The 15,229-nt window shown below is 45.3% G+C and overlaps 1 protein-coding gene across 1 annotated transcript in view; it reads right to left on the reverse strand.

The window, feature by feature from the left end:
• SH2D1A (SH2 domain containing 1A) overlaps positions 1–8,369 on the reverse strand; it is a 29,448-nt gene extending 21,079 nt beyond the window's left edge. Inside the window, exons 1-2 of the mRNA XM_080553320.1 lie at positions 8,103–8,369; positions 6,335–6,419 (exon numbers count right to left, since the gene is read on the reverse strand). Of these exons, the coding sequence (XP_080409446.1) occupies positions 6,335–6,357 (23 nt within the window). The 5' untranslated portion in view covers positions 6,358–6,419; positions 8,103–8,369. The remainder of the gene's footprint in view (positions 1–6,334; positions 6,420–8,102) is intronic.
• Positions 8,370–15,229: the final 6,860 nt, after the last annotated feature.

Genomic DNA, 15,229 nt, shown 5'->3' on the forward strand with positions numbered 1-15,229 from the left:
CGCTAGTACCGATTTTGGTGACTTGCAAACTGTTTCACCTGAAACCAAACATTGCTCATGGCAAAATAAAACTGCTTTGTGCACATTCCTGTTTCTATCTGGACTGTATAGTATTTTGAAATTCAAGCGATAAGTCTACTTATAACAGCACAAAGGGAAAATATACAAATAGATATTTTTCTCTTAAATTCTTTGGTTCTAGGTGCTTTATTAACCAGTTTTAAACTAAATGTTAAAGCAAATAGTCCAGTTCAACCCTGCATTTGTTCGCCCTTGCACTGAGAGATTTTTCATTTCATAAATCATTCAGAATCCATAGCAGTGATGTTGTATTGCTCTCAGTACAGAAAAACACATGCACACATCCACTCCAAGCACTTTGCATAGAGCACACGAGCCGTGCATCTCACTGCATGCTTATGGTACGAGCCAGGCTGACAGCAAAGCAGACACAATCTCAACGAAAAGAAAAAAAAAAAAAAAACAAATTCTGGTTATACTAACTACTCTTTGAAAGTTTTACCTTAGTATTTTGGGCACAGATTGCTTTTCTGGCCTACATCACTGACTGCAACAACAAGAACAATTAACAACAACATTTCTGTCCTAAAAAAAAAAAAAATTACTTTTAAAAAAACAGAACTGATGGCATGAGTATATACACACATACATGGTGCTTATGTATTTTAAAATACCTGCATGTATAAAATTTCTTTTTTCTAACAGATACTGAAAAACTCCCTCATTAATCTGTATCTTTTCACACCGATGAAGGACTGCAGTAGAGTTACTTTACTTCAGCCCAGGAAAGAAGACCTGTCTTGGACTCACTGCCAGGTTGCATCATCATATCACAAGCCACATTGTTAGTGAAATGATTTGTAGGGCTAATCCCATTCTGACTGAAACCAACAGAACTGTCCTGCTCGTAGCGAGAGCTTGTGCAGGTGAAACTTTTCTCGGCAGTTAACAGGAAGCGAGTGTTTTTGGAGAACAGTGATCTTTAGGCAAGGACTACCCAGCATTTGCCTGCTGGTTAGCCCCAGCCCATGCTGCATGCTGTGGCAAAGGTTAGCAGATCCCTGCAGAGCCAGCGGCTCCAAGCAGCACAGTGAAAGTCTGTGGGTGGACTAAACCCACATCCTTTTAATTTCTCTATTGATTGCAGGCTAAATCAAATACAGCGAGAGAAAAGAGCAAATGGAATTGAGCTGGCCAAGCCAAGAGAGGCTCTTCCTCCTCCTATCATGGCTCTGTGCATTTAAGGCCTTTCTTTAAGGCCTTTCTGTAAGGCACAAGTGGGTTTTCCAAAGGCTGGACATTAACAGGATGGAGGCCAGATGATGCAGAGGAGTCACACACATCCAGGTCACTGCGTTCGATCAGTACCAGATGAGAGCCAGCACTGTCACACAAGTGCCCGCAGAAAGCTGCTCCCCCTTGACTGGCATGCTTTGGCAGCCTTGTTGGTTGGGAAGCTGTGGCCCAAAAGCATGGCTGAACACCCCCATGCCAGGGCTGAGGTAAACAAGCAGGACAAGAGGCAGAAGATTGTGTGTGGTGGATTGCTACTCTATTTTAAGATAAATAAAAATGCCACTGGCACCAAGATGCAGAGTCTGAAAGGAAAGCCTTTGCCTCTCTTATGGGTCTCGTGGCCCACAGCTCACACCCAAGCTGGAGTGGCAATGGCCAGGAGGAGTAGGAAAAGGCTCAAGGCACCAAAGGTGTCATCCTCCTTAGTGTCAAAGCAGAAGTGGAACCTGGAGATGAAACCTGCTGCCTGACATGGCATAACACCCATGAGAAATTGCTAGCAGGCCTACCTGACATAGGTACCAAGTGCCCACTGAGGTAAAGAGCACCTGCAAGGCCGCTGTCCCTGTGGGACCAGCTCCTAAAAGCAGGGTATGAAGTACCTCACACCTGAGTCCTGTTTCACTTGTGTGTAGTCATCATGACTCCCGTGGGGATGGTGGCCACGCACCCTGATGGTGTTTGGGGGCATCAGCCTCATCCTGAGCTCCTCACTTGGATGAGGTTGGACTCCCTGCTCCCTGGGACCTCATGCCTTTTTCCAAGGGAACTGCCCTCTAAAACACAACTGAGTCCTCTCACTTCTGGCAGTACAGGAAAAAAAAATGGTTTTTTTTGCCCAGTGCTTATCAAAAATTCCCTTATTGCAAGGATGTTAGCCGTGTCTGAATGATTTGCACTCAGACTTTCCAACCTGTAGTCCATAAAATATAAACACCGGGCCAGTAAGATTTAATTGCTTTTTCTCCATGGAAGCTTTTACTACGAGCTATTCATAAGCACACTTAGGGCTGTCTGAAAAAACACGTTAGGGCCTTGCTTACAGAGGAATGTGTTCTGGAATATTTTTCAGGCACCAGGCTGCAGTCACCTGCCTGCTGTAGAGACCTCAGCCCACCAGAGAGATCCCGGCCCACCAGGAGGAGCAACGCAGCAGCAGCAGGGCAGCCAGAACCCACGCTGGCACATGGTGAGGACAGGGTGCCAGTCCTTTGCCGCTCAGACCGTGTCAGGTGGTCCTTTACAGATGGACTCAGCACATTGTTCTTTTGCTGCTAAATGTAGGTGTTTGACTTCAATTTCCTGCTCTTATCTGACAGCTAAAACCAGCAGAAAACTACCGTGGTTTTTTTTATTTTTTTCTACCCTAGAGAGCTCTTCATCAAATAAGATATTTTTTCCCCCACCAAGGTGTTTTAGAGCAAATTTTTAAGCAAAATATATTCTGATTTTATCTTCATTTAGTTTATTTTTGCATAAATATTTCATTAAATATTTGCCTTTTCTGTTGCTGAAACTCATTCTTCACCATTCTTGCTGCAATATTTTCACCCAGCAGTTCTAAAAAACACTGGGATGTTCCTGGCAGATTTTAGGTCATCATATTTTTTTAATAAATTTTTCAAATTGTTGCCTTTTTTACTAAAATTACAGAGATGTCAAACTAACTTCTTTACTCTGTGATAGCATGTATATACTTTAACTGAAAAGCTGAAAAATTACTGAGTGAAAAAAGGAAAAGCAAATAAAAGTAACAGAAATGAGATAACTCTAGATACCACTCAGCATGTTTCACTTAACAGAAAAAGGGGCAAGCCCCTGGAGAAGAAAAGAAAATCAAGATGTGTACTTGTCCCTTGATTGAGCCATGTCTGGATTACAAACCAGTGAACCTCTAGGAATTTGGGGCCAGAGAGTTTCCTGGTAAATCACATTTTTAGCCCACCCCTTTCTTATTACTTGTGCCCCCTTGAAAGAGCAAGTTTGTCTTACTTCTGTAGGAATGCAGGCATGCCTTACACTTGGCTAATTTTACAGTAATAACAGTATCACCATAGGTGTGAAACCCCTTCCAATTAAGCGTCTGTAATCTGCCTTAATCGAGAAGAAAGTACAGATGCTTGACAAAAGTCTCCATCTTCCTATTCAGTCACAAGGAGGTGAAATTAACCCTTGTGGAGGTAAGATTATGCTCTCTTCACACGTGTTTAAATGTCATTCTTCACTTCCAATGGTAAAGGTATGCAGAGACAAAGCATTTATGGTACCACCATAAAAAAGGTATTATATTTGCTTTGTTCTATACAGTTGGTGCTCTGTTAGTGCAGTATAACCGCTGCTGCCGTGATGGGTGGAAATCTAATAACATGAAACTAGACCACTAATTGTTGACGTCTTGGTTCTCAGTTCGCTTTGAGGCATAAAAAGCTGTTATACTGAAACCTTTTTAAATTACATTCAGTGAAAATTATACAGTAAAACTCATTCAGCAGGCTATTTCTTTCCATAGAAAATACAAAACTACCTAAGCCTAGAGCAGCATCAGGAACAACACAACGAACCTTTAGTAGTGCAATCCAGATCAACTGCTCGTAGAGAGCACCATTTCTCTGGAAAATGGCACTCACCAGTATGCAATGTGCATCCACTTTTCACTGCCCAAAGTTAAGATCTGTTTCCTTCCTTTCAGCCCATTTTCCCTTTCAGCATCAGCCCTGATTCTCCTCCGTCTCTTCCCCTCACGGAACATTACCTCCCACACCTTCACTGTGCTGTCCTCAGCTTCAAAGAAACAGAAACCTCCAGACAGCTGTAAGAAACAAAGCCAGTCCTCCGGCAATACCTGAGATGACGGCACCAGTGCATCTTTTCCTGATGTTTAGCAACCCTGGCACTTCCCTGCCACAGACAACATGTCCCTTTCCACCATGACACCCTGCAGCCAGATGAGCAGAGCGGAGGCACGAGTGTTTTCTCTACCCCTACCTATTTATCAGAGTACTTTTATGGTCTCTGTCCAAACACTATCTCAGCACTACAAGCAATCAAAGGCTAGCTCAAGCAGAGAAGGGTTTAATTTTGCAGGAGAACAAGTAGAAAGCTGATATCATCCATGGACTGAAGCAACCAGCCCAGTCAATGCTGGGCGCTTGTCCCTCACTTTCATGAGCACGTTTTGTCTAGTTAGGTAAAACCAAGATCAAAACTGCATCCAGGCCAGTGGATAAAGACTGCTATATCACCACTAAATGCAGAAGAAACACACTTCCGGTAAAACAATTCTAAAAAATGTGTTGTGAAATAGTTTAAGATCCCTCCATGTGAAATGCAACATGTAGTCTTGTATACACATTTCTAAAGAACTTAAAGCTCATATACAGATTTCAATCATCCCATAGCACTGTCACTCCATATTTCCAGCACCTAGCACGCATTTATACATGTGAGTCTGCAGCACTTTCAGTTTGCAACAAGTACAAGCTTAGCCTGATTTTACAGCCCGAGCCATGATGCCCATCCAGCAACCCGTGCTGTTTTACATGAAGAACAAGAAATTATTTCAGCTCTCAGGCAAACGTATGATCTTGCTGAACCCATTCATTTGTTTCATTTGTTCACCTTCCCCTAATACAGTGGGTTTTGGGTCCTTTTTGTGTGCACATCTTTTGTAAAGACAAATTGAAACCCAGATTGTGCCTCAAATACAGAAGATTCATCTGCTCTGGCTGCTAAAAGATGTTCGTCTACAACATCCTCTTGATTGTCCAGGCAGGAGATATGGGGAGAAAGGACCTAAGGTTCCAGATCAACTATCAAATGTTGATTAGTGGCTCCATTAGTATACAAAAATTGAATAAAGTCAAAAGCCCCACCCTAAACCTGGTTGGATTTTTTTTTTTTCCCTGAAGCAGCAGTTTAGGACATAATTTGCCAACTATCATAACCATAATGTTATTTAAATTGAGTTCCTTCTGAATGTAATTTACTGCCAAGGTTTATTGAGCTTACTTTAACACTATATTGGGAGATTAAATATTAAACTATCATTTTAACTATTTTGTAAAGGTTACATTAGTACATTTCATTTCTTTATTACTTTATTGAATGTCAAGGTGCAGAGCACTCAGCACATCCTGACAGTGACTAGGAGATATAAAGGTCACGTCCCATACATTTGCTTCAAAGGTTCAACTTCTATTTTAACCAGAAAACTGCTCACCAATTAATGCCTACAACAAGTTAATAAAGTAGGGGTCATCTGCAACCAGAGCACCAGCAATGGTACAGGAAATTCTGACACAGGGAATTCTGCCAGCCCTCAGGACTCTCCCGTTCTGATGTCAGCAGAATTTGCCACCCGCACACAGAGCTCACCCCTGCCCGCATGGAGCCAGGAACATCGTGGCTGCAGTGGGTGTGCGGGTGGCTCCCTCTGCTCTCCAGAGCCCCAGCACGCTTCTGAGGGCCAGAGCAACTATAAATATTAGTATGCAAATTAACTATTAACAATAATAAAATACATGACTGATGATTAACATAACAGGTGAAAATGGTAATAAATTCACTTTGAAGAATGTGCCTGCACTAGGCTTGCCCCAAGCACCCACACACGTCTTTTCTTTGTCATTACTGTATCTTTACATAATGTTTTTAAAATGAAATTAAAATATACATCATCAGTTGAAAATATTTTTTGTCTGCTTCAAAAGACTGAATTTGTCATAGCAGGGTTTAAATTGAATTAAGAAATGAAGTATTTGGTTAACGGGGCCCTTGACTTTTATTACAGATGAGTCTATCACTGCTATTGCAGTTTTAATCTTCTCAGGTTTCTTTTAGGAGCAGACCTGAAGTCATTAGTACTTGGGGGTGTTTAAAATTCAGGATGCGAGTAAAAGCAGGGGGGGTGATGAAGTGTCATGGGGTGCCCTGTACCAGTGACCCCCCCGGGGCTGCTGTTTTTCACTAGCGAGGCTCTGGCACACGCTGTGCGTGCCATGCCCTCTGAGCCACTCACCGCTCCAGCAAGAGGCACCGCATGGTCTGACGTGGGGCTTCAGCTGAAGGAAGAACTCATCTGCGATAGCTGTAGAGCAAGTCTTCTGCTGGAAGGAAGACCACACGTAGTCAATGTGGGCAGGAGAACCCCACCTGGCTCCTTCCCTCCGGTCTTGCTGCCCTCCCTCCCCACTAGAGTCCCAAACCTGGAGCCCCCACACTGCCATGGGAGGCCGAGGCACCCACCTGCACACAGATGGCCTCACACAGGCACCTGAGAGCAGAGGGACCATCACCACCAGCAGGCCACCCTTTGCTGCATGCAGCACGGCACACCTGCAGCACCTCAAGCAGCCGGAACAATGACCTGCCCACGGTGACCAGCCAAACTCCAACTATGCAGAGCTCCCCAAGCCCCGGCTTTAAAACAAAATAACAAAAAAAGACTTTCATGATAGAGCTCATGTGGTGGGGCCCCAAGGAACTGCTCGGTAGGATGAGGTTTTTGGTCATTTCTCCCCTTGCACTGTTACCAAGGGTACAATGGAGAGCAGAAATGAGAAACCTAGGGAATTCTGTACAAAATTCTGCTGAGTGAAACTCAGTGAGATGTAAAAACCCCAAGACCACAGGGCCAGATGACATTTTGGCTACGTGCTGTGACCACCCGTGCACTCCTCTCACTGCATGCCCCTGGCCACCCGCAGCAGCAGCTCGCACACCTTGTTCTTATGTGTTGTGGTTTATATTGGTTTGCTTTTAATTCTGGTGCTATGAGGTTTGACACAAACGTGGAGATGTTCAACCAAAAAAACAGAGCTCTGCACGTCTACATGACAGCGTGCAGAGCTTGGCCCCGTGAAAACCAGGGTGTTGCAACCTTTTAGCACTTTGGGTGGAAGAGAACATGTGAACACCTCCAAACACACCCAGCATAAACCAGCTAAACCAGCTAAACCAACGCAGGGCTGCTCTGGACATCTGCAGCATGATTTCACTGGAGCGGGGAGGGAGTATATGGTTCAATATTTCCTATGATGCTTTTTTCCTTCCATTTTCTTTCTATATCTGGCTTATCTTTCTACTTTTCCTTCCTAATCTTCCATGCAAGTTTTCTAGTCTCTGGACATCTGTGCACCTTCTACAATACACTGGCCTGCCCCTCTTTAATGTGCTTAAATTTGTGGTGCTTGTTCTCCATTTGAAATTTGGAATAACTCAAGATAAATTTCAGACGGAAGTTTTTCATGTTGAATTTCAAATATATAGAAGTCAGTCCAGTGTAATGCACAGGTCCCTAGAAATGCATGAGCCAAGAAACTAAAATTCAGCTGGTGTTTTTTCTCCTGTACAATTTGTTCTTTATTATGACAACGCAAAACACTGGAAGTAAAAACAAAGAAGAAAAATTAGAATCTAGTTAGCAAGGGGAATATAACCTAATCCAAGCCACTTCTATACTTCCATATGCTGCTTAATGAATCAATTCTGACAGGAAAAAAGATTGCTGGAGCCTCAGGCACTTAATAACAGTGTGTAGCATAACCCATATTTCCCTTTAGGTGTCACTCTAAAAAGTTGTACGTACAATCTTTAGTGCTAATGTAATAAGAGCAGAGAGCGATGCTGTCAAAATGAGGAATTGGAATTTTAGCAGGCTGTGCCGCTTGGCCAGGGGTGAGGCCAGCCTCCCATCACTGTGTTGAGGCCGAGGGCAGTGCTGGACCCCACCACCAGCAGCTGAGATGTGCGAGACGGGGTTAGGAAAGGGTGGGTGAGCTACTCACACAAGACAGAGGTGTGCAAGCCTCAACCACTGCCAACAGAGCTGGTGCAGTCTGGAGACAAAAGGAGAAGTCACATTAATAAATTGCAGGTCATGGGGCTGCCTCCTGATTAGCAGAGATGCTGCAGGTGCCCCGTAGCACAAATAACAGCTGTCTGAAAAAAACTTTAAGATTTAGCCCCATCTTCATGCTGTATTACAGTGCACATACCCACCTGCCTCTTTTGACTTTTCTTTGGCCCCCACCCACAGGAGATCAGGATCCTACAGGTGCTGTGATCCCCCCCCCGTAATGCTGCCGTCCCTCCCCGCCTACGGCTGCCTCCTGAGTGCCCTCCAGAGCAGCCTTATTGGTATGTACGGGTGATAATCAGCAGTGAAATACATTAGGGTTCATTTTAGTGAAGGATGTGAGGCTTGAATTGTATTATATTTTCTGGTAATTAATACTACGAAGGGATCCAGCACAGTGTAACAATAGCTATAAAATTGTTTCATCTACATGGAATGCGGAGAGAATAAATGATACCATATGAGCATTATTATTATTTTTAACTTTTCTCTGCTAAATCCTGTAACACCCTTCACAAACTTAGTTCCTTTCAGAATGACTTCTCAGCAGAAAATAGAACCAAGCCTCAAAGCAGAACATCAGGTCCCATCAGCACGAGCCCGGGTCAGCCAGTTCAGGTTTCCTGTCCTAACCCCTCCTCTGCTACCTGCTTACCCGTGAGATGCTCCCCATGCTGTGCCTGTTGCTGAATACCTTCTCTGTGCAAAGGAGAACAGATCAAAGACCTACTGCACAGAAACATAGAGACTTGACATGCTGGGGGGCAGGTTTAAAGGCTAATTTCTTAACAGTTGAAGTGAGGGAATCTTAATAATGCCGGGATGGCAAAGGAGCATGGCACAGCCACAAATCTCTTGAGCTCTCACAAATACCACAGCACCCACCACCGCCGCTGCTTCGTGTCCTTTGATGCCAAGCCAGTTTATGCAATTAATAACGCATCCCAGCCCCATCAACAGAGCGACCTGTCCTTGCCCCCAGGTACTAATCATGTGTCAAGGCAATTAATTGCAGCAATGTACTATATGAGGAAGGCTGCCCTTAATGCAAAACGTGGTGATTTTCTGAAGAGCCCCGGGCAGTGATCATCCAAAGACTGTCCCTCACAGGAGCGCTGCTCTCCCTTCATGAGGGGAACGTGGCCAGCACTAGACCTCACAAACCTTCACCCGGGACCGAGCACCCTCCACCGCCTGCTCCTCAGCAAAGGTTATGGTTTTCCACTTGGACTGGATCACAAGCCTCTGAATTTAAAAAATGATCACTGCAAAGAACTTTTAAGAAGCTTTTTTTTTCTTTTTTCTCCCACGCACTTTGCTAGTTCACAAGCAGCAGTTTCCTCATGAAAGCTTGGTCCTGCACCGGGGAGGGCTCGCCATTGATTTTCACAGAGCAGTGATCAGATCTTCCATTAGTCACTGTCTCACTCAGCACGTAACTGAGTACAGTATGAGGAGAGAGAGCGAGGAGCCTGAGGACACGGGCTTTGGGCATGAAAATGAGTCGATATATCATGATGCATCTTCTTTTACTTGGCCTCCTCTTCCTCTTCTTTCTCAAGACGCAGTCAGGCTGGGTGTGCCCTGAGAGGGCAGGCCCCACAGCGAGCCCTCATCGCCCCGTGACAAGGCACGACCTGCCCACCAGGCATCCCCAGCACCCACGGGCAAGATCCGCGCTCCTGGCAGGGGCAGCGAGGTTGGTGGTGGAGTCACGGCCTTGCCTCATGTTGTGATATTCCGCTTTGAGTCATCACCCCCAGTTGTCGTCATCGATAGCGAGTGGTGCTGGGGCCCACGTTAGCACCGCGCTGCCCGTGAGTGGCCTGGCAGGCAGGAGGGGAGCCTGGCAGGCAGGAGAGCTCCTCGCCCTGCTGCACCGAGGCCTCGTGAGCCCTCACACGCAGCCTGCATGGAGAAAATCCCCGACAGCACCACAGCAATGGATCCGGCCTCACACATGGCACTGGGACCTGGCAGGGAGGCACAACAACCCTTCCCTGTGCTTCCACACCACTTCTTGGCTCATCCCCACCTGTGAGGGAATATCCAGGTCCTCCAGGACATGTATCGTGCTGCTTTCCTCCCTGTCCTGCTGTGAGGGCCACCATCCCTGCCTCACTGCTCTTGCACATGCAGATGGTTCTTGGCATGGCAGAGCCCAGGCAGAATTCCCCTGAGAGGCTGAAATGTCATTTTTCAGGATCTGACAATAAAACTCCAGCTTCACCCTTTCAGTTAAGCTTTCACCCCGTGCATCAGAGAAATGAGTCATCTTCCCCGTCTCTGATGCACTCCCCTTCTCAGTACCCTGCCTTAATCTTCCATTTTTCACTATCACCTGAAATAAATGCTCCTAAATCTCTAATATTACTTTGGGGGTGGGGAATAAAAAATAAATCACAGTTATAATGAGAAACTTCCAGAGACTCTAACCCTGAAGTACACTCCTATAGCAACATCTTGGGATCTCCACGCTCAGTATTAAAAGGATAATTTTTCAGTGTACCCCCAGTTTAACAGATACACACAGCTCTTCATTTTCACTTGCAAATGACTCCATATATTAACTGAGAGACAAATCTCAATCAAGCATGTCTGTCATTGCTATTATGGCCTGGCTGTAAAGCAATTTCACAGAATGGGAGAGGACCATGATATCCCCATCACAGCTTAAAAACCTCCCTAATCGCACCAGATTTACATAATCTTATCAGGGAGTTTGGATTAAAGGTTTGAAAAAATTCATATTTGCCCACAGGGTTGGGAAATGAGCAAAGCATCACCCTTGCAGGAGGCTAATCATTCGAATTGGGTTTTGAACATGCAAAAGTGCCTTCCTCCGATGCAGTAACGTCTATGGGCATCTGCAGACCCAGTGACTGTAGGGGACCATTTGTGTATTTGTATCTTCTACCAAACAGAATTTAAAAGCGAGTTGGAAAGAAAAAAAGCTGAAATAGAGACCCTGGTATTTCAGTCTGTGACTCGGGCTCTGAAGCTCAGTGGGCCAAATGCAGCCCCTAGCTCTCCTGAGGAAATGCACCATGATCCAGACACTTCTCCCTGCCTGGAAATCTCCCAGGGCACCTTTAGGCCTTCAAACACACACACTTGGTGGCAGTTTTAAATACAAATCCATCAATCCAGGCTGCCATGTCCAACCATTTTCAAATTTGGACACACCCTCCAAACCTAATCAAAATTTTGAAGTATTTTCTGAAAATTTAACTGAGAAATCTTGTCATTTTAAATAAAATCTGGAATTCTTATTTCTAAGAAAATAGTAAATGATGGAAGAATTGCCATCTCAGCAGTCCTGGCTCTGGCACAAGAGCTGATCCTTATTTTACCAGGGAACCAGTAGGTGTGCAAATGTGAGCACTGCAGAGGCGACACGGTGGCAGGAGCAAAACTCCCCTTTGTCCGCACAAACCTGCCCTGATGCTGGCTGCAGACCTGGTCTGTTTTTAGGGGCTATGGAGATTATAGCCAGCACATCAGTGTGAGGTGTTAAAAGCTGTAAGTGAGGAAGCAGCCAAATTAAGCTGGGTGGAGAAGTCCTCTGTCCTTCCCAAAAGAAAAACTGGGGCATGATTCACAGTGAGAGTCTCTCCACGTTGTCAAACTGAATATTTTTCCTTCAAAAATACCTTCCTAAACTCTAGACTAAGCCTGTGCTTGCAGAATAGCCAGCCCTGATTTGGCTAAATCGATGCAACTGAAAGCAAGGCAGAGACTTTCTCACAGCTGTCCACGTGTTGCAAGGGACAGCTCAATCATGCCATTTTCAGAGAGAGACAGTAATTTGTGTTGGTGTGCAGCGTGTTCACAGAAAGCCAAGGCTGCACCCCCCTGCTCAGCGCTGCTGCTGGTTGCTCCTTGCTTGTGCTTTCTTCAATCCCAGATGGAAAGGGGGTGCCACTTCATTTCCTCTTTTTCCATGATCCTGATTCTGCAAGGCTAAAGCCAAGCTCCCTTGGACTCTGATACTAAAACAAGTACTAAGTACTTTGCTGAATCAGGCCCTCTTAAAACAAGAGGAGGAAGACATTCAAGCTCTCTAATCCAGCAGCACAGCGGGGAACTGCTTGTCTCTGCATGATTGTGTAATTGCTTTTTGAAGAGAAGCAAGTTTCTCTGTCCACGTAGCACTGATAAACCTCAGTAGTCACTCTGGTCTCCCAGCCCAACTTTCAAGATTATTTGTTATGGATAAAAGGAAAGATGCTTCCATTTCCATAGCTGACAAGCTTTGCTGCGGGGCATGAATTTATTTTCCATGCTGTTGGTCTGTTCCTCCCTGTATCAGGCTAATTCATCAGATTAATAAAGGACGATTTAGCTTCCTGCAGGGCGTTATTGATCTCACAGGGAACGTGGTGGCTGTTTGCGATGCCCCCTTTCCCCCAAGGAAAGAGGATGGTTTTAAAATATTTCTGATGCTTGAAAGTTGCAGCAGGCTCTCACAGAGCAACCACAGAAGAGGAAAAGGCTGGGGCAGAGGGCACAGCCCCTTGGTGTCTGTGATTTCCCCTGCTCCCAGCACTGCCTCCCCTGCAAGGCTGAAGCACATCCAGAAGTGGACGTGTTCCAGGAATGTTCACACGTCATATTTTCACTGTGTTTCTTTCCTAACGTGGCAATTACCCTCTTTATCCAGACAAAATTATTCCTATACCTTTAGGCTACAACATTGGACGAAGAGCTTTAATTCTCCATAATCTCCCAGCTGTTCCCTTGATCCCTGCTTGTCTGGGCAGAAATCCCTGCCTTGCAAACCAGCCGGCTGCTGCTTTCCAAGATGAGGGACTTGATGTTTGACCTTATTAAAAAACAAACCTTGTTTATTTGTGCCAAGATGCAACCCGTTGATGCTCAGCCTTGGTGACTTACTACCTTGTTCTCCACCTTTCTTCTGGCTTAATGACATCTATGAACATTCCATTTTCTCCCCCAAACCACCAACAGACATGTTAAATCATGAAAGAGCAAGGCCTGAGCCCCCTCAGGACCAGGACAAAACAAGCCCTCCTACTCCCCTGTTTGCAGCTGTGTTGCGAGGATTATAAGCCAGCCACCTTGAAATCTGCTCAGCCCATACTGTATTAATTTCATATAATTCTAAATCCTTAATCAATAACTTCGAAGAACCAAATATCTGTGTAAATTACAACAACATTATTACCTTTAGCAGTCTAATTTGCAATCTCATTAAAAAGATATCAAGCTCTTTTCTGTAACTCTACAGTGATGGAATAACTCTCCATCCTTCATTAGCCATACCCTGGCACGCGCTGCCGCATATTTGTCTAGCAGTGGTGTCAAGCTGGGATGTCCCCAGCCGATTTCCAGATCCCAGCACAGCAGCATTGTGCTTTCCTCGCTGCCCAGCCATGACCCAAGCACCACTGACAATCAGCAGGACTGGTTTGGGGAGCAGCTGCACCAGTCCTGGTGCCGGTGCCCCATACAGGGGTCAGTGGTGGCCACACTGTGCCATGCCATATGCCTGAAGTCACTGTGGGACTCTCCATCCCATGGTATGACCATGGCCAAAACACATTTCCCCAAACACGACACATCTATGGCATATTTCTGCATTTATTGAATACTTTTTCTGCATTAACAACGGCTTTTCTGCAGTGCTCAGCTGGTAATTGGCCAAAAATGCCTTTTCTTCCCAATACATTCTGAAAAGCACTAAGCTCTGCTTGCATCCTTTTCCTCTCTATAAGAAAGAAAAACTTGGTTTCTCAAATATAGGAGAGTTTGGGATATGGAGATGTCCAAGAGGAGGGCTAGGTGGATTTCTGCCACCAGCAGTCTCTGCAGGCAGGCGAGCTGGATCCAGCCCACACCTGACCGCTGCCTCCATCCCCATTTAGACTCATTTCTCATCAGCAGCCTGTTACTCCAGAGTTTCCAGTCCCACCTCATAAGGCTGTATTTATTTATCCATCTTTTAGCAGAACAGATGAAACAGAGCTATGCCAAATTCTAGTTCATAAAGCCTAGGAAGGAGATTGGATGTGCCTAGATTACAAAGGAAAATAACTGTGGAGAACTTATTTTGGAAAGGAGAGAAGTGTTTTAAAAGTGCTGTGCTGACAAGGCAGACCTTGCACGTCATCTTCCTGTAAGTGGTTTATGATTGCTCTCACAAATGCTAAATGATATGCAAATTATTTGCCACGTCCTCCTGTTTCGAGCTCCATCCATCTTCTTCCTTGTCTTCTTTTCCCCTTCCTATGAGAAGTGTTTGTCCCACCCCCAATACCATGGATGGAGAGAGTGGAAAAGGAAAATACTCAGGCTGCCTCCCGGCGCTGCGCGAGCGGCTCTGCGGGGAGCGGCTGTTGCTCCTAATTAAACAGCGCGGATCCGTCCTGCTCATCAGCCTGGCAGCAGTAAGCCCTTCTCCCACCTCGGGTGCTGGAATTAATGCTGCTGAGAGACAACATAAATTGCAGCTTGAAAACAGCAGATGAGGTGCATGCTTGCTGCCATTAAAAGGCTTTAAAATTGGTTAAGGTTGGAAAACGAAAAAAAAAAAAAAAACACACCATAAAAGATCTGGGTATGGCTGTAAAAGGCTGAATGCCAATAGCAGAGAGAGTCAAAATTTGGTTAATTATTATTACACAAATAGCCTGTTACATGACAGCAAAGTGAATACATATACATGTATATATTTATATGCATATATATATATATTTTTAGGTCTGAGAGCTACAATAACCTTAAATAACAGCATTTTTTCTGAAATTCTTCAAGTTCAGTCTGCACAGAAACACTGAATAGCCACTGGAAGAAAATGAGTGAGGAGCTCTGACACAGAGGCTGGGGCCCAGCCTGCCTTTCCTCCAGGCCAGCCCGAGCCCCCCAGCTGTGGCCATTCCCTCCTGACCCCATGAGCCTTCCTTCCCACCTCACCAGCCTTCCTACTCCTTGGGCAGGATGGGAGCACTGCGTGCAGGTGTCTCCCAGCTGGGGCAGACAAAAGCATGTTGTGGTGGGCCAGCCTCCTCCGTCTGTCCAGCACAAGCTGTATCC

This window comes from Anser brachyrhynchus (assembly GCF_964034855.1).
Source record: "Anser brachyrhynchus genome assembly, chromosome: 13".
Taxonomy (NCBI): domain Eukaryota; kingdom Metazoa; phylum Chordata; class Aves; order Anseriformes; family Anatidae; genus Anser; species Anser brachyrhynchus.